Source organism: Scyliorhinus canicula, chromosome 2 (genome assembly GCF_902713615.1).
Source record: "Scyliorhinus canicula chromosome 2, sScyCan1.1, whole genome shotgun sequence".
In the NCBI taxonomy this organism is placed as follows: domain Eukaryota; kingdom Metazoa; phylum Chordata; class Chondrichthyes; order Carcharhiniformes; family Scyliorhinidae; genus Scyliorhinus; species Scyliorhinus canicula.
Genome location: NC_052147.1, coordinates 233,613,917 through 233,632,778, shown reverse-complemented (window position 1 = coordinate 233,632,778; position 18,862 = coordinate 233,613,917). Strand labels below are relative to the sequence as shown.

The 18,862-nt window shown below is 46.5% G+C and overlaps 1 protein-coding gene across 3 annotated transcripts in view; it reads left to right on the top strand.

Annotated features, from left to right (window-relative positions):
• Nucleotides 1–18,862, top strand: part of lmln (leishmanolysin-like (metallopeptidase M8 family)) — a 145,674-nt gene that overhangs the window by 28,475 nt on the left and 98,337 nt on the right. For all 3 annotated transcript variants that reach the window (XM_038789793.1, XM_038789794.1, XM_038789795.1), the window contains 3 exons: nt 8,945–9,027; nt 14,248–14,365; nt 17,631–17,809. In XM_038789793.1, the coding sequence (XP_038645721.1) occupies nt 8,945–9,027; nt 14,248–14,365; nt 17,631–17,809 (380 nt within the window). The remainder of the gene's footprint in view (nt 1–8,944; nt 9,028–14,247; nt 14,366–17,630; nt 17,810–18,862) is intronic.

The window sequence follows — 18,862 nt, the reverse complement described above, 5'->3', positions numbered from 1 at the left end:
AGAGTGGGCACAGGGAGAGAGCGACTGAGCCAGAGTGGCACAGAGAGAGTGACTGAGCCAGAGTGGGCACAGGGAGAGAGAGAGACTGAGCCAGAGTGGGCACAGGGATAGAGACTGTGCCAGAGTGGGCACAGGGATAGAGACTGAGCCAGAGTGGGCACAGGGAGAGAGACTGAGCCAGAGTGGGCACAGTGAGAGAGAGAGACTGAGCCAGAGTGGGCACATAGAGAGAGACTGAGCCAGAGTGGGCACAGGGAGAGAGAGAGAGACTGAGCCAGAGTGAGCAGTGAGAGAGAGAGACTGAGCCAGAGTGGGCACAGAGAGAGGGACTGAGCCAGAGTGGGCACATAGAGAGAGAGACTGAGCCAGAGTGGGCACATAGAGAGAGACTGTGCCAGAGTGGGCACAGGGAGAGAGAGAGAGACTGAGCCAGAGTGGGCACAGGGAGAGGGACTGAGCCAGAGTGGGCACATAGAGAGAGAGACTGAGCCAGAGTGGGCACATAGAGAGAGACTGAGCCAGAGTGGGCACATAGAGACTGAGCCAGAGTGGGCACATAGAGACTGAGCCAGAGTGGGCACATAGAGAGAGACTGAGCCAGAGTTGGCACAGGGAGAGAGAGAGACTGAGCCAGAGTGGGCACAGGGAGAGAGACTGAGCCAGAGTGGGCACATAGAGAGAGACTGAGCCAGAGTGGGCAAAGGGAGAGAGAGAGACTGAGCCAGAGTGGGCACATAGAGAGAGACTGAGCCAGAGTGGGCACAGGGAGAGAGAGAGACTGAGCCAGAGTGGGCACAGGGAGAGAGACAGCCAGAGTGGGCACATAGAGAGAGACTGAGCCAGAGTGGGCACAGGGAGAGAGAGAGACTGAGCCAGAGTGGGCACAGGGAGAGAGACTGAGCCAGAGTGGGCACATAGAGAGAGACTGAGCCAGAGTGGGCACATAGAGACTGAGCCAGAGTGGGCACATAGAGAGAGACTGAGCCAGAGTGGGCACAGTGAGAGAGAGAGACTGAGCCAGAGTGGGCACATAGAGAGAGACTGAACCAGAGTGGGCAGAGAGAGAGAGAGAGACTAACGCAGAATTGAATGACTGACCCAGAGTGGTTCAGACTTCTGAAATATTTGTCCAGTCAAACACTGTAGTATAAATGATACATTTATGAACTTAAAAAAATATTGGGTGCGATTTTCTGGCTGCGTTGCGCACAAGCGAGAGCATAACGCAGCCGAGAATCTCGGGAAAGTCCTCCCAGCGGGTCTCCAGACAGGTTCCGCGCCTCGCGAGATTCTACGAAGTCCTGCAAGTCGTCGGAGTTGGAACCCCGCCCCAAGTGGGTGGGACCGAATGATGCTCGCGGACGGAGGTCGTAAACTACTTATGACCTACCTGTGCCTCCCTCAATTCTTTGGCCTTCCCAGGGAGGCTGCAGCCGGATGCCGATCAGTGCTGGTCCACACAAACGTGGACCAGGTGGAATGGAATTGGGTGGGGGTCTCCCAGGCCATTGGAGCCCACAGGGTGGTCAGGGTAAGTGCAGCGTGGTCCCTTGACCCTCCCCCGGAACAGGGGCATTGTAGCACTACCCAGCTGGCACCTCGGCACTGCCACACTGGCACTGCCAAGGTGCCTGGGTGGCACTGCAAAGCCTGCAGGAGCACTGCCAGGGTGACCGTGCAAGGTGCCCAAGTGCCAGGGTGGCATTTCCAAGGGCCAGGGGGTACCCACAAACTCACTTTGAGATCGGGGCACCCTTTCAAAATGGCGACACGATCTCTGAGTTCAGCTCCCCAGTGCTAAAAAAAATTCCAAGCGTGGGCTAAACCAGTGAGAAACTCCACAGGGCCCCAAAAAATGACTATGTGTCATTGAATAGCGGTAGGGAACTCGCCGGCAGTTCCGGCGGGATTTCCCTGAAAAACCCGCCACAAATTAACTTCAAAAATTTTGGGGAGAATCGTATCCATTGTATGACATTGCTGGCATAATCACTTCTTTCACAAATTGCAACGTCTGTGAAATGATTGTGGAAAGCCTGTCAAGGGTGAAAATAAACTCTTTCAACAGTGAGTTATCTGCCAGATTGTTTAGATTTTAGTTTTATGAGTAATATTAGCAGTTTCCTTTGTGGTTACCGTTGCAGCAAAGATTTTTTAGGGTGGCGATAATACTGCTTATGTTTCATACACTAGTTGCTTTCATGGTAATAGGCTTTAAGATTTGGTCTTCCATTCATAGTAACTGACATACAAATATCAGAACGTGGCTTCCAGGCTCTGAGAATGATTTCTGATGTTGGAGAACAACATATGTCCTCCCACTCTTGATTTGCAAATGCTCTGTGTTTAAAGGCATGGTTCTATTCTTATTCTATAATACAACCTTGACCTGTGCTTATGTAATACGTGGTTTGGATATTTAGCTGCAGCCACAGCTTATAATCTTTTCAGCCTTTGCCTCTGTGCTATAGGTTTTGTTAGCAGTTCATTAAGTCCTTGGACCAAATGTTTATCCTGTATACTGTTATTTGTATGTAAAGACAAGATTAATGATAGGATGGGTTGACTTTTTAAATCATCATGAAACATTCTAAAAAATAATTTATTGTATAATTTTAAAATATCCTCTTTTAGCATTTATATACAGAGGCTGCAGGTATAACTTCAGATGGAGCAGTCATCTCATGATCGACCCTATAAGTAAACGGGCCTCTTTGCAAGCTCATAATGTAGTTTAAAAATGTGTACAAAAGTCAGGATTTGAAACTTGCAGATTTTGCCGCTGTTTAATTGTTTCGCTCTGTCACACAGTATTTAGACATCTGTGCAGCAGCAAATCATAGTTACAGCATTGTCAGCAACTTTCAGGCAAGCTGTTTGTTTTAAAAGGAAAGGTTACACAGTTCTGTGCATTGCACATAATAAGATCCTATGAAAACTTTATGGTGGGTAAGATTAAATGTAGTAAAACAAGGGGCAGCACGGTGGCACAGTGGTTAGCACTGCTGCCTCACGGAGCCGAGGTCCCAGGTTCAATCCTGGCTCTGGGTCACTGTCTGTGTGGGGTTTGCACATTCTCCATGTGCTTGTGTAGGTTTCACCCCCACAACCCAAAGATGCGCAGGGTAGGTAGGTTGACCTTGCTAAATTGACCCTTAATTGGAAAAAAAATAATTGGGTACTCTAAAAAAAAATTTAATGTAGTAATACATGCAACTGGATCAGGGAAGACATACAAAAACATATTTCTTGTGCTGGATTTTGAAATGAAACATTAATTTAGATTATTCAATTTGGTCTATATAAAAAATCTTTCCTAAATGGATTTCTGGTTAAATTAAGTATCCCCTAGTTTGCCCCTGTTGACTTACAATTTAGGAAACCTTTGGTTGATGGTGACCTGTCACACATAGCATGATTCTGCCAAGCAAATCGTGAGGGAGTGATGGGACACAAAATGAATTTACCAGATGTGCATAGGCTTTTAAACTATGTACTGCTTCATATTATAGGTTGAGTTCTTTTTATTCCTCTGATTACTTTCCAGTTATTTGAGACAAACTAATATTTGAAATAAAATAAATAACGGGTGGCATTCTCCCATGCCCATGTTATGTGGGCTGGCGGGGGATGGTGGAGTGGGTGGAGAATTCATCAGAGATCTAAAAATCAGCTTCAGCCCAGAGTGAATTTCCCATGAAATTCTCCACTGGTGCCCTCCATGGCGTAGGGAAACCCGCTAGAGGCTGGCCTGAAACTGATTTGCATCCTGCGAGTGGGATGCAGGTGAAGGCCTGACTGGAATCCATCTCTCACATCTGATTCTCTACAACGTCACGTCAGCGGAAAAACATGCCTGGGCAAAACATGTTTGGAAAATTGTGGTGCACAGATGTCGGAACTCACCTGAACAATGCCTCCAGATTTTGGAACGAAGGCCACCAGCAACCCTGGATCCGGAACTCCACAGCAGTGGGTGGGGGAAGAATCTGCAGGTGGATCGTCCCGATTTAGTGTCATCGAGAACATAATAACTAGGAGCAGGAGTAGTCCATCTGGCCCCTCAAGCCTGCTCCGCATTCAATAAGATCATGGCTGATCTTTGTGTGGACTCAGCTCCACTTCCCTGCCCGCTCGCCATAACCCTTAATTCCTTTACTGTTCAAAAATCTATCTATCTTTGCCTTAAAAGCATTCAACGAGGGAGACTCAACTGCTTCACTGGGCAAGTAATTCCACAGATTCACAATCCTTTGGGTGAAGAAGTTCCTCCTCAACTCAGTCCTAAATCTCACCCCCCTTATTTTGATGCTATGCCCCCTAGTTTTAGTTTCACCCGCCAGTGGAAACAACCTCCCTGCTATCTATTTGTTTCATTATTTTATGTATTTCTATCAGATCCCCCTCCATCCTTCTAAATTCCAATGAGTATAGTCCCAGTCTACTTAGTCTCTCCTCATAAGACAATCCTCTCAACTCTGGAATCAACCTAGTGAATCTCCTCTGCACTCCCTCCAGTGCCAGTATATTCTTTCTCAAGAAAGAAGACCAGAACTGTTCACAATACTCCAGGTGTGGCCTCACCAGCACACTATACAGCTGCATAACCGCCCTGTTTTTAAACTCCATCCCTCTAGTAATGAAGGACAAAATCCCATTTGCCGCCTTTAAAAAAATAAATTTTAGAGTACCCAATTCATTTTTTACAATTAAGGGGCAGTTTAGCGTGGCCAATCCACCTACCCTGCACATCTTTGGGTTGTGGGGGAAAAACCCACACAAAACGGGGAGAATGTGCAAACTCCACATGGACAGTGACCCAGAGCTGGGATTGAATCTGTGACCTCAGCACCGTGAGGCAGCAGGGCTAATCCACTGCGCCACCGTGCTGCCTTCCATTTGCCCTCTTAATTACCTGCTGCACCTGCAAACCAACTTTTTGCGATTTATGCACAAGGACACCCAGGTCCCTCTGCACAGCAGCATTCTGCAATTTTTTTACTATTTAAATAGTAATTTCTACCAAAATGGATTACCTCACATTTACTAACATTGTATTCCACCTGCCACACCCTTGCCCACTCACTTAAACTATGCAGCTGCCTTTTGTGCGGCACCTTATTGAATGCCTTCTGGAAATCCAGATACGTCACATCCACCAGTTCCCGTTGTCCACCGTGCTCGTAATGTCCTCAAAGAATTACAGTAAATTAGTTAAACATGACTTGCCTTTCATGAACCCATGCTGCGTCTGTCTAATGGGACAATTTCTATCCAGATGTCTCGCTATTTCTTCCTTGATGATAGAATCATAGCATTTACAGTGCAGAAGGAGGCTATTTGGCCCATCGAGTCGGCACCGGCCCCTGGAAAGAACACCCTATCAAAGCCCACACATCCACCCTATCCCCGTAACCCAGTAATTCCACCTAACCTTTTTGGACACCAAGGGCAATTTAGCATGGCCAATCCACCTAACCTTCACATCTTTGGACTGTGGGAGAAAACCGGAGCGCCTGGAGGAAACCCGTGCAGACACTGGGAGAACGTACAGCCTCCACACAGACAGCGACTCAAGCTGGGAATTGAACCTGGGATCCTGGAGCCGTGAGGCAACTGTGCTAACCACTGCACGGGGGAGCCGATTTAGATTCGGGCCTTTTTCCCACTGCAGAAGTTAAGCTAACCGGCTTTTTGTCTACCTCCTTTTTTAAACAGTGGCGCCACATTTGCTGTTTTCCAATCTGCCGGAACAGCCCCAGATTCCAGGGAATTTTGTTAAATTACCATGAGCACATTTGTTATTTCCTCTGCCATCACTTTTAGTACCCTGGGATGTATTCCATCAGGGCCAGGAGACGTGTCTACTTTTAGATCGATTAGCTTGCCCTACACTACTTCCTTAGTGATAATGATCGTTTCTAGGTCCTCACCTGCCTTAGCCGTCTTGCCGTCAATTATTGCCATGTTATCTATGCCTGCCAATGTGAAGACCAACACAAAATACCTGTTCAATGCCTCAGTCATTTCCTCATTTCCCATTATTAAATTCCCCAGTCTCATCCTCTAAAGGATCAATGTTGACAGTAGACAGTTTTTTTCATTTTATATATTTGTAGAAACATTTGCTATCTGTTTTATATTCTGAACTAGTTTAGTCTCATAATCCAACTTACTTTTCTTTACAGCTTTTTTCGTGGCTTTGTGTTGACTAAGATTTCCCAATTCTCTAGTTTCCCACTAATCTTTGCCATTTTGTATGCATTTTCTTTCAATTTGATACCCTCCTTTAATTCCTTATATATCCATTGCTGATTATCCCTTTTCTGACAGTAATCCTCCTTCCAGTAATCCTCCAGCTTTGGCAAGACGAAAACATATGAGCGTGATTTGTAGCCACCACCACCCCTGCAACGTTCACACACATCTTCTAACCCTTCAAAGAGGAGGCTCATCCTAACCCTTGTGAGGTGTGCTCCATATACCACCTTCAGCTTTATCAGCCCCAACCTTGCGCACGTGTGGAGGCATTCACTCTCCGGCGCACCTCACACCAGAACACCACCTCCGTACCCTCTTGCAACTCTTCCTCCCACTTTGCTTTGATCCTCTTCCAAAATAGCCCCGTAAACTGCCGACACCATCCCCTTATCCAGTCCCCCTTTTGTCAGAACCTCCTCCATCAATGTGGAGGTCGGCTCCACTGGGAAGCTCTGTATCTCCTTCCTGGCAAAATCACGAACCTCCAAAAATCTCCGTCCCACTTCCCTGGATCAAATCCTATTACCAGACTCCCTGAATATTTCCCTGGGGCCATCGGGAGCGGCGCTGTTGTTATCGCCTTCAAACCCGACCTCTTAGAAAAACTCTCCTCCATTCTGACCCACAGGGAATCAACTCCTCTGACCCAGCTCTGCACGTTCTCCACATTCGCTGCCCAGTAATACATCGAGTTTGGAGGACCCAAACCCCCTGCCTACCTTCCCCTCTGTGGCAGCACCTTTCTAACTCTGGTCACCTTCCCTCTCCATATGAACGAGGTAATCATTCCTTCAATCACTGTAAAAAATGCCTTTGGCAGGAAATCGGCAGGCATTGGAAAATAAACAGAAATTGCGGCAACACGTTAATTTTAACCGACTGTGCCCGACCCACCAGTGACAGTGGGAGACCATCCCACCTTGCTCCCAGTCTACCTTAGCCAACCCCTCCCTCATCCCATTGCAGTCTACTTTGCTTAAGCACTAGACACTGGTATTGGATGTGACAATAAATCAAATCAAATCTTACCTTCACACCCTCCATCTGTATTTTAAATTCAACCATACTGTGATCACTCCTTACGAGAAGATCCCTAACTATGAGATCACAAATTATTCCTGTCTCATTACACAGGACCAGATCTAGAATAGCTTGCTCCCTTGTAGGTTCCATTACATACTGTTCTCGGAAACTATCGCGGATACATTTTCTGAACTGCTCCTCAAGGCTGCCTTGACCGAACTGGTATGACCAATCGACATGTTGATTAAAATCTCCCATGGTAATTGCCATACCATTTTTACATGCATCAGTTATTTCTTTGTTTGTTGCCCATCCCACCATGATATTATTATTTAGTGGCCTATCGGTGACCTTTACTCCTTACTAATTCTAATTTCCACCCAAATGGATTCAACCTTTTTCTCTGTAGAACCTATATCGTCTCTCACTACCGCCCTGATGTCATCCTTAAATATCAGACCTACAACACCTCCTTTATCTTCCTGACTGTCCGTCCAAATAGTCTGATACATCTGGATATTTAACTCCCAGTTCTGAGCACCCTCCAATCATACCTCTGCAATGGCCATTAAATCATATTCATGATGCTTTGTGCAGTCAACTCATTTACCTTGTTTCGAATGCTATCAGCATTCAGGTAAAGTGCCCTTATGCTAGTTTTTATAGCTTCTTTTTGAACCCAAACACCTCCATTAGTAACATCTCCTGAGGTTTTCTTCCCTGGAGAAGGTCCATCTTGCAGCATCACAATACTCCTGGAGATCCATTTTGCTCTCATAAGATTCATTTTCCAGCCTCAGATTGTTTCAGGAGATCCATTTTCATTTTCTGGACGTCCACCTTCTTCAATAGTGGGTCAGTGATGTTGGGTGCCTTTTCAATATGGCGCCGGGAAAGGACAATGGACAAGCCTGCCCCGTCATGGAATATGGCACAAAACACCTGACTGCATAATTATGAGGTCAGGGCCTGAAGATTTGGCATGTTTTCCTGGTGTCTGCAGCGGAAAACACTCCACCTTCCCTCCCCTGCCACAGGACTTAGTTACAGGTGGAAGAATTCCACCCAATCAAATCAAAAGATTAAACAAGAGCTCACCTGTTCTCTGTTTGATCTTCATTTCAAATTGGATGGACTGAGATGATGTGTGATTCTGTTTGCGCATGCGCAACCAGTCTTAACAGTGAGGGCAGAGTTTATCAACTTTATCAGTGCCAACTATTGAAATTCCCTTTTGTACTTGGCAGTGAAGAGTGGTATTATGTAATCACTAACAATATGTATAAATCTATTATGTAGTTCAATATAATTGCATATTAACTGAAACTTGTATGTTGTTGTACAAATAAAATCTCAAATTTGCATTCCAACATATGTACTAATTTTGCATTCAGCATTTTTCCTTTGTATTAAGGATAAGAGCGAATAGGGGTTTTCAATTTCTTCTGTTGGAAAAACAAACAAAACTATGTAAGCCATTATTTCCTCATCTGCAGCATTAAAATAGCAAAAAGAATTCTGATGAATGTCTCCCTTCTCAGTAAATCATTGGATCTTTATTTGATATGCCTTTCTTGTCTTGTACTTGAAATGATTTTTAGATTTAATTCTGGATGACCCACTGTTTATTTTATCCCTATTTGTTTCTTTTCCATATCAGAATAAGCTCTTCCCAAAAGCAATTAAGTATTTACAAAAGGCATTCCAAGTTCGTAAAGTAGTTGGCCCAATTCTACTAAGCAGGTATGATGAAAACTTGTGTTGCCTATATAAACTATTATAAAATTTTTGATTTTAGAAAAAAAAATCCGTATATTTAAGTAGATTGTGAAGGGCAGTGGGTTAAACATTGGCCTTTCACTTCTGGTAGCTCTGTTCAAATTGGATTGGATTGGATTGGATTTGTTTATTGTCACGTGTCCTGAGGTACAGTGAAAAGTATTTTTCTGCGAGCAGCTCAATAGATCGGTTCGATCACTTATTGTCACGAGTAGGCTTCAATGAAGTTACTGTGAAAAGCCCCTAGTCGCCACATTCCGGTCCCTGTCCGGGGAGGCTGGTACGGGAATCGAACCGTGCTGCTGGTGTTGCTCGTTTTGGTGAGTGTGCTTTACACTCAATTGGCTCTGTTTTATTCCTTAGCTCTAGAGTCGCCACGTATCTTTATGATACCGCCACGAGGTTCAAGTTCAGATCAATGACTCAATACACCAGTTAGTAAGGTTCAATCAAACACATTTATTATTACACAGTAAGTCGATACTCATGCAACTAATACTAACGGACTAAACTATTCCAACCATTATAAGCCAATACTTATCTTTGATAATGGAACACACTGGATCAGGGAACAATGACCTCTTGTTCTGTCCTGAGACTGCAAGCTTCCCAGTTGGTACAGGCTTAAGGGGTCAGGAGTGTCTACTCTCGTAGCGAGCGTTGGTTGGACACTTACTTGTCGGTGTAGCTGTTGGCCAGGCCTCTCCTTCTCACGTTCAAGTTCTTAGAGAGCTGCTGCAAAGGTGTTCTGCTGGGAGGGCCGGCTAAGAGAGCGAGCGAACTTGGGATCTGTCCTTTATAGGTCACAGGGGCTTCGCGCCCATCTGGGAGGACCCTATACCTGCTTGCAATCGATTGGACCTCATACCAATCGATTGGTTTGAATTCCCCAATACTGGGGCTGTTTCCCGATCGCTGGGCGGTTCTTGGGGCTGTTTATAACTTATTGTCCGGGATTCCTGCTGGCGCCTAAGAATCTGGCTTGACCTTTGTTATTCTCGATTGTGTCCATTGTGCCCGGGAATCGCTCAATTAATATGCGCAACTGTTAGTTTCAGTGCTGTCTGGTTTTTTGCAGACAGAATACACAGGGAGATTCTGTAGCTGTGAATGTGTCTTTAATTCACTTGTCTCTCAGTCCGGAGGAAACAGTCTCGAACACGTTTGTACTTTAGAATATTCTTTATTGCGATCGGGGCAGCCCTCTAGGTATTCCAAAGAACCACCTCGGAGAGTGCCAAAGTATTGCTCAAAACATCCTTTCTTTATATGATTTTTTAAGAGGGCTGTCCCTTGCATTCACTTGAGCTTGCCCCCATTACAAAGCATAACTTGTTTTTGCCATAGATCCAATACATGATTAACTTGTTATTGCCATAATTTTGATACATGATTTTACAGACTTTGAGGTTATCTAATGGCACATGAGTATATAGTAGTTTTAGCATAAACAGCAGGTGTTTAGCCACAGTAGCAGCGGCTCCCACATTTCATATTCCGTCATCCAGCCATCTTCCTTGTTTCTCAAGGCTATTCGGCTTACAGTCATGAGTCGGCTCACGAATTCAATAACAACTCCCCTATTTGTAATTTTCCACTAATGTGTCCCATTAATTCTGGCTTGTTCTAGCTATTAACCCTTGCTTCACATTCTCACAGCCTGCCTGTTTTCCTTACATTGTCCTGTTTTCCCTGCATGCATTTCAATTCTCCATTTTGTGTCGGGCAGTGGCCAACTTCGGTGGCTACACTGGCCTGATTGGTCTGCTTTAAAAGCCAGCGATTTAGCCCAGTGAGCTAAACCAGCCCCATCATTAAATACATGGGAAGAAGGGGACTTCTGGTGATGGCGGGCAGGAGGCAGCCGCACATTCGAGGGCTCCCATTCGGGAACGGCATTTTCGGGGTTTAACGCCCGGTCCCAGGGGCAACGGAGGCGGCAAAAGCAGGGAGAAGGCACAGTGAAGGGAAATGTCAAAAATAAGTTAAAAAACGGCCGTGAAAAAGGCGGCTGAAAGTCCGTCGGGGAGTCGAAAGGTCACTGCGAGGACGGCAAGAAAAGTGGAGGCTGGGGCACCAGGCATTGCCCACTGCTGAAGAAATTACTAAGGTGATGGCCGTGGAACTCGAAAGGCAGTTCATAAAACACATGAGGCGATGTGGAAGAAGATGGGGTGGTATTGAAAGTGCTGGTGGAGGAGGCATTGCCCCAGTGAGGGCGGCGGTATTGAGCGCAGTGGCGGAAGTGCGGGAGCAAGGTGAGGCGCTGAAGGAAGTGGAAGAGAAATTATCGCAGCACAGTGATCAACTTACCTTGATGGAGAAGGAGATGCGGAAGGTGATAGAGATCAATAAGGGTCTGCGAGCCAAAATGGACGACTTGGAAAACAGATCCAGGCGGCAGAATGTAAGCATTGTGGGTCTGCCCGAAGGAGTGGAAGGCCCAAGGCCGACTGAGTATTTCGCCCCGATGTTGGCAAAGCTATTGGGGGAGGGAATTTATCCCTCCCGATATGAACTGGGTCGGGCTCATCGGTCGTGGAGGCCTGTACCAAAGGAGAGTGAGCCGCCAAGGGTAGTGACTGTGTTTTCGTAGCTACAGTGAAGGAGAAGGTCCTTTGCTGGGCAAAGCAGAAGCGGGTGGTGCAGTGGGCTGGAGCTGGTATACGCATATATCAGGACTTTACAGTGAAGCTGGCGAGGAGGCGGGCTGCCGTCAGCCGGCTGAAGAAGACATCAGTAAGGTGCAGTGCGGCAGAGTATACCCAGCTAAGTTGAGGGTGATCTACAAATCTAAGGACTTTTATTTTGGGACAGCAGAAGCAGCGGAGGAGTTTGCGAAGGCAGAAGGACTGTGGCTGAATTGAGAAATGGCCATGTACCGATGTAGCCTCATGTAACTGTATTTTTTCACTGCGTGCTGGTGTATGTGCTAAATGAGCCAACATTGTATATATTTGGACAAGGGAAGAGATGGGACTTTCACTTGCAATTATGGTTCTTTGGGGCTTGGGCGTGTATGCGGGGGTTGTGTGCTAAAGGGGATTTCTTGGTTTTCCTGAGACCGGACAAGGGGGAAAGAGACCCGGGCAGGGGCGTCCACGCTGGCCGGTTTAAGCTGGCCAGTGAACGGGAGTGAGGTGGGGGAGGGGCTGTGGCCATCGGAGCCTGGTAGAACAGGTTCCGATGAGTCTAGCCGGGGTGGAAAGTTGTGGGGAAGGAACAGAGTTTGGGGGGAGGAGTTTTATAAGAGGAGGGGGAGGAGTCGGGGAGGGGGGGGGTTTTTTACAATTCATGGGTGTCATTTACGGTACCCTTTGGGGATTGGATGGCATTGAATGTTGGGGGGAGGCGGGGTGGACTCTATAGGTCGGTGGTGACCATAGGCGATTCCTGATTCCTTTTTTTTTTCCTTTGTTTTTCCCACCGTGGGAGGATTTGTTTCCTCGTTGTTTGGGGTGGTGGGAGGATGGGATCGTTGTTGTTTATAAGGGGATTAACTTTGTATTCGTTACCGTTTACTACTTGTTGGTGGGGTGTATATTCTGAAGAAATTGTAAAAATGGAGAATAAAAATATTTTACAAAAAAATACACATGGGAAGAAAAGGGAATAAAAGAAAGTACATAATCCAACCCACACTAACAGAAGTTTGCTGACGATACGACCATAGTGGGCCGGATCTCGAATAACGACGAGTCCGAATACAGGAGAAGATAAAGAACCTAGTGGAGTGGTGCAGTGACAACAATCTCTGCCTTAATGCCAGCAAAACTAAAGAGCTGGTCATCGACTTCAGGAAGCAAAGTACTGTACACACCCCTGTCAGCATCAACGGAGCCGAGGTAGAGATGGTGAGCAGTTTCAAATTCCTAGGGGTGCACATCACCAAATCACCAAAAATCTATCCTGGTCCACTCATGTCGACGCTATCACCAAGAAAGCACAACAGCGCCTTTACTTCCTCAGGAAACTAAGGAAATTCGGCATGTCCACATTAACCCTTACCAACTTTTACAGATGCACTATAGAGAGCATCCTATCGGGCTGCATCACAGCCTGGTATGGCAACTGCTCGGCCCAGGACCGCAAGGAACTTCAGAGAGTCGTGAATACCGCCCAGTCTATCACACGAACCTGCCTCCCATCCATTGATTCCATCTACACCTCCCACTGCCGGGGGAAAGCAGGCAGCATAACCAAGGATACCTCCCACCCGGCTAACTCACTTTTCCAACTTCTTCCATCGGGCAGGAGATTCAGAAGTCTGAGAACACGGATGAACAGACTCAAAAACAGCTTATTCCCCACTGTCACCAGACTCCTAAATCACCCTCTTATGGACTGACCTCATTAACACTACACCCATGCATGCGTCATCCGATGCCAATGCTTATGTAGTACATTGTATATATTGTGTTGCCCTATTATGTATTCTCATGTATTTTCTTGAATTCTGTTTAATTCCCTTTTCTTCCCATGTACTGAATGATCTGTTGAGCTGCTTGCAGAAAAATACTTTTCGCTGTACCTCGGTACACGTGACAATAAACAAATCCAATCCAATCCAAGAATAGAAGACCTCCACATGCTGTTGGTGATAAAAGTGTAATGTGAATTGAGTTTGAGCACTTCTAGTTAAATTCCTTCTATAAATGGCGGTGCTAAATTGGAATTCACTCAAGCACAGTTAGCTGTTGTGGTCAATGGTAATAAATTTAAAATGTCTGGTATGGGTGCTCTACTGAAGATGGTGCTGATGCACATTGTTGGGGCAGAAGAGATTTATTCTACAATTAACTGTGCGATATCTAACCTGGGAGTGCTTGATGCTGATATTGAGTAGCCAAAGTAGACAGTGATCCATTCACCATCATTGACAGGCTCACCATTAATGGCGCAAAAACATTCTCAATGCAAAATATATTTTTTTATTTACCAGTAAAATATACTAGTTTAAGGCTCGTGTTCAAACCATTAAATGCTATTTATTTTTGCACAATTGTAAAACATTAACTGTGTTCAGTGCCCATATGTCTTGTGGAATACTTATTAAATTAAAGTTTATATTAATTACATATATGCTAAAATACTGTTGCTGCTTATTTGCATTTAAGAATTTATGAAGTCTTTAATATTTATTATTAACATGTCTAAACTAAACTGTCAATCCGTTTTTGGAAGGCCATGTGCAACCAATCAGTACTTAAGAAAGAAGGATGACCCGCACATGTATTGTCAAGGTGCCTGTGCTGAGATTACAAGATGTGGTCCAGTGATAGTGCCAGAAGAACATTTACAGGTAAAACTCTGATAGTAATGGACATTAAACTGACTTCAGTGTTTTTTAATATGTTCTATATTTTTCAAGTGTCAAGGTTTTGTATTTCAAGAGTATATTTATTTTAAAACTAGTTGATCTCCTGTGATGTTGTACATAGAGAGTCAAACTAAATAGGCTCTTCATGTTAAGTGGAGTTGGAGGCCAGAATAATTCTATCAGGACTGAGGCAACATTGTGGGCAGCACGGTAGCATGGTGGTTATCATAAATGCTTCACAGCTCCAGGGTCCCAGGTTCGATTCCCGGCCGGGTCACTGTCTGTGTGGAGTCTGCACGTCCTCCCCGTGTGCGCGTGGGTTTCCTCCGGGTGCTCCGGTTTCCTCCCACAGTCCAAAGATGTGCGGGTTAGGTGGATTGGACATGCTAAATTGCCCGTAGTGTCCTAAAAAGTAAGGTTAAGGGGGGGGTTGTTGGGTTACGGGTATAGGGTGGATACGTGGGTTTGAGTAGGGTGATCATTGCTCGGCACAACATTGAGGGCCGAAGGGTCTGTTCTGTGCTGTACTGTTCTATGGTCTATGGGGCTAGGAGAGGTTAATAAGTACAACACTGTCATGGGAGGAGTAAGATATTGCAGCAGGAAGATGGGGCACAATGAGATTTTGTGGGGGCGTGCAGCAAAGTAGATGGGGTTTGGGGGAAGAAACTAAAACAGCGGATTATAAATTCCAGATGTGGGAAGTGAGTTTGAGGCTGGCAGACAAAATAATATTAATTATACATGAGTACAGAGTGGAACAGGAGAATGATATCAATGATATCAATGACATAACAGGAGAATGATGGTGAATGATATCACCATCAGTTCAATACAATCATTAGACAGGATTATGTATTCGTACATCCTCAGCAGAGATAGAGGAATAGACAGGATAAAGTCATAAAAACATGACAAAATGGTGCACCCCCTCCCACAATCATCACAAGATATCATGGTGAATCTACCGCACTACAGTCGGGTGTGCACCAGCGTACAACCCCCTTAATTCATACAGCGCCAAGGGCACCACCGACCCATTGCAGCATCCTCTCAACGGACACCAGACCCATTTGTACCCACGTGGAAGCCAAGAGCAGATTCATCCTTACAAAAACAAAAGAAGATCCACAAAAATCCCAGTCCAAAGGGGAGTTACACATAAGCCACATGACGCACTAAATCCCAATCCAGGCTGGAGGCAGAAACAAAATCATTCCAGACAAATGTAAGGGAGGACTGGCAGCGATACGTTTGGATTACAGTCAAGCTGAAGGGCCACCCAACCAACAAGGGAATGGGAGCTAAATGCTCCCACATCTCCAACCCACTCATCATAGAATTTACAGTGCTGAAGGAGGCCATTCGGCCCATCGAGTCTGCACTGACCCTTGGAAAGAGCACCATACCCAAGCCCGTGTTTCCACCCTATCTCCATAACCCAATAACCCGACCCAACCTTTTGGACACTAAGGGGCAGTTTAGCACGGCCAATTCACCTAATTTGCACATCTTCGGAGGAAACTGGAGCACCCGGAGGAGACCCACGCAGGCGCGGGAGAAAGTGCAAACTTAACACAAGTCACCCGAGCCGGATTTGAACCAGGGACCCTGGAGCTGTGAAGCAGCAGTGCTAACCACGGTGCCGCTCTCATGCAGAGAGAGACCTAAGCGGAAAGATGCAGTATAATGTGGACAAATGTAAGGTTGTCCACATCAGTAGCAAAAATAGGAAGGCAGATTATTATTTGAATGGGTGTAAATTAACAGCTTCAACACACATCCAGTTGTCTAAATTTTCATACAACTCCCTTCAGGCTTCAGTGGCTTTGAGAAAGTCAGCTGTGAAACTAACAGAAAGCACAAACTTTATTTGATGTGGTCCAGGAGCTGTCAATCAGAGCTTGATGTTTATAAACATTGAGTTTAGTTTAGTTTGACGGCTGATTACTTCAAAGCCACTCAAGGGTGAAGGGAATGAATGAAACAATGCAGACAGCTGGGTGTGTGTGGAAGATGTCAATTGCAGCCGAGGGAAAGTAATTTCACAGAGAGATAAATGAAAGTCAAGCAGATCAAAGATCTGAGGGTTTTTCTCTTTCCAGGAATTGACGGGTACTGCTTTCTCTGCCTGAGCCAGCAGGTGTATTGAACAAGTGAGCCTTAAAGCAGTGATTTTTTTTCACTGCTTGTCTGGATTACTCTCTCGCTTCCAGACAGGGGTCTTTCTTCGCTGGGTGGTGGTGGGGGGGGGGGGGGGGGGGGGCTTCCAGGCAGAAGTGTCTATATTTGGGAGTCTTGCAGGCAGGGGCTCTCTTCTGGGGTGATATCTGTAATTAGGGGGTGTCTGTTGGGGGTCTTTTTAATTCACGGTTCTCTAGTAGGGGTCTCTTTAATTAGGAGGTCTCTGTGGGAGCGGATCTGGTGGGCGGGTCATGCATTGTTGGGGGTGAGGGTGGCCCTCTAATGAGCTTTGGGGGCAACTCCCTTAATGAGGGACCACGTTTGTGGAGCTTCTCAGTGCAGGAAAAATGGTACCCCGATCTCTTGACCCACCCACCACCCTCGAATCAGCCCCAGCGGCCATCACCCGCACCCCACATGGCCCAGCTCACCTGTTAGCGGGCCCTTGAGCCCCCAGCACCCCACCACATACTGGCAGGTCAGCCCTGGCCCTGGTCCTTGGCACAGTCAAAATACCAGCTGGGCACCTTGGCACTTCCAGGCTGACCATGCCAAGGTGCCCGGGTAGCGCCAGCGGTGTAAGGATGCCAGCCTGGCCAGGGACCGACCACTCGGGGATCTCCGATCGCCTGGGAGACCTCTACCCCCCCACCGACCCAAGTGCCGTTTCGCCTGGTCCCCGGTTTGTGAGGACCAGTGTTAAACGGCACCTGCCCAGGGTCTCCTCCATGAGGGCGATAGATAGCGGTGCCGGTTAGATCCAGCGGCAGCATAGCTAGGTGAGCTTTTAAACTCTTTTAATTATGCAAGTCTGGGTCCTGCCCATTGTGGGCAGGATGCAGATTGTGATGTCTCACGGTCGCGGGAGAGGCAAGACGCAGGAATCGGCCAGTAAATCGGACCCGTGGTTTTAAAAAGTAGAAGCAGAACTGTGTCAGAAACATTTTTTGGATGGTGCACAAATAGAATGAAGGGTGTGACAGTAACCCATTGTTACCGTTGGAATTAACTTTGAAATAAAACACTGCAGTGTGATTTATTAATGTTTATTTGATCTATCCAGCAATGCAGGGTGTGTAGTGAAAATGGAAAATCTTGTGGGTCTGCAGGGTTAACCGATGGTCCAGGTGTCTTGGATGCTGACTTTTTACTTTATGTGAGTGCGCTGACCACAGAACGCTGTGGACAGGAGGACATTGTAGCCTATGCAGCATACTGTCAACTGGAAGCAGAATTGGACAGGTGAGATCCGTTATGACTAGCCCTTGGTATTTAAATAATTGTAACTCGATTTTGAAGCATTCAATTTCAAAGTGTCCTTCACAATTCGTAAAATATGAAATCCTGATTCTTATTTGGGACCCTGTCTGTGTAGAACTAATAAGATTCGAGTTAAAAGAATGGGCATTGAAACTCATAATACTAAGTTTTAGTACTAAGATACTGGTAGCAGGGGCACGATTTACTGGCCGCATCCCACCAGCATTAGGATGGGACACCATGGTAGATCCCAGGAGAGATCTATCCCGGGATCTAACGAGATCCCGCGAGACGTTGAGATCTGGATCCTGCCCACAATGGGTGGAACCCAGACTCGCATAATTAAAAGAACTAAAAAGTTCACTTAGCTGTGCTGCCACCGGATCTAACCAGCATTCAGCATCTATTGGCCTTGCCGAGGAAACGTCCACAAACGGGGACCAGGCAAAATGGCACTTGTGGGAAAGTCACCCAGGTGATCGGTCACCCAGGTGATCGTGCCTGGGCAGCACAGTAACATAGTGGTTAGCACAATTGCTTCTCAGCTCCAGGGTCCCAGGCCAGGTTCCCGGCTTGGGTCACTATGCGGAGTCTGCACGTTCTCCCTGTGTCTACGTGGGTTTCCTCCGGGTGCTCCAGTTTCCTCCCACAGACCAAACATGGGCAGGTTAGGTGGATTGGCCATGCTAAATTGCCCTTAGTGTCCAAAATTGCCCTTAGTGTTGGGTGGGGTTACTGGGTTATGGGGATAGGGTGGAGGTGCGGGCTAGGGAAGGGTGCTCTTTCCAAGAGACGGTGCAGACTCGATGGACCGAATGGCCTCCTTCTGCACTGTAAATTCTATGATCTATCTATGATCTATAATCGGAGGCCCCCGAGCAGTCGGCCTCTGGCCAGGCTGCACCCTGACTATTGATACTACCCAGACACCTAAGCACTAACAGGCACTGCCAGGGTACCAGGCTAGCAGTGCCAAGCTGGCATTTTCCCCGCATCGGGGATGGGGCCCGGGGTGCCCTACGGGGGGCGGAGGGG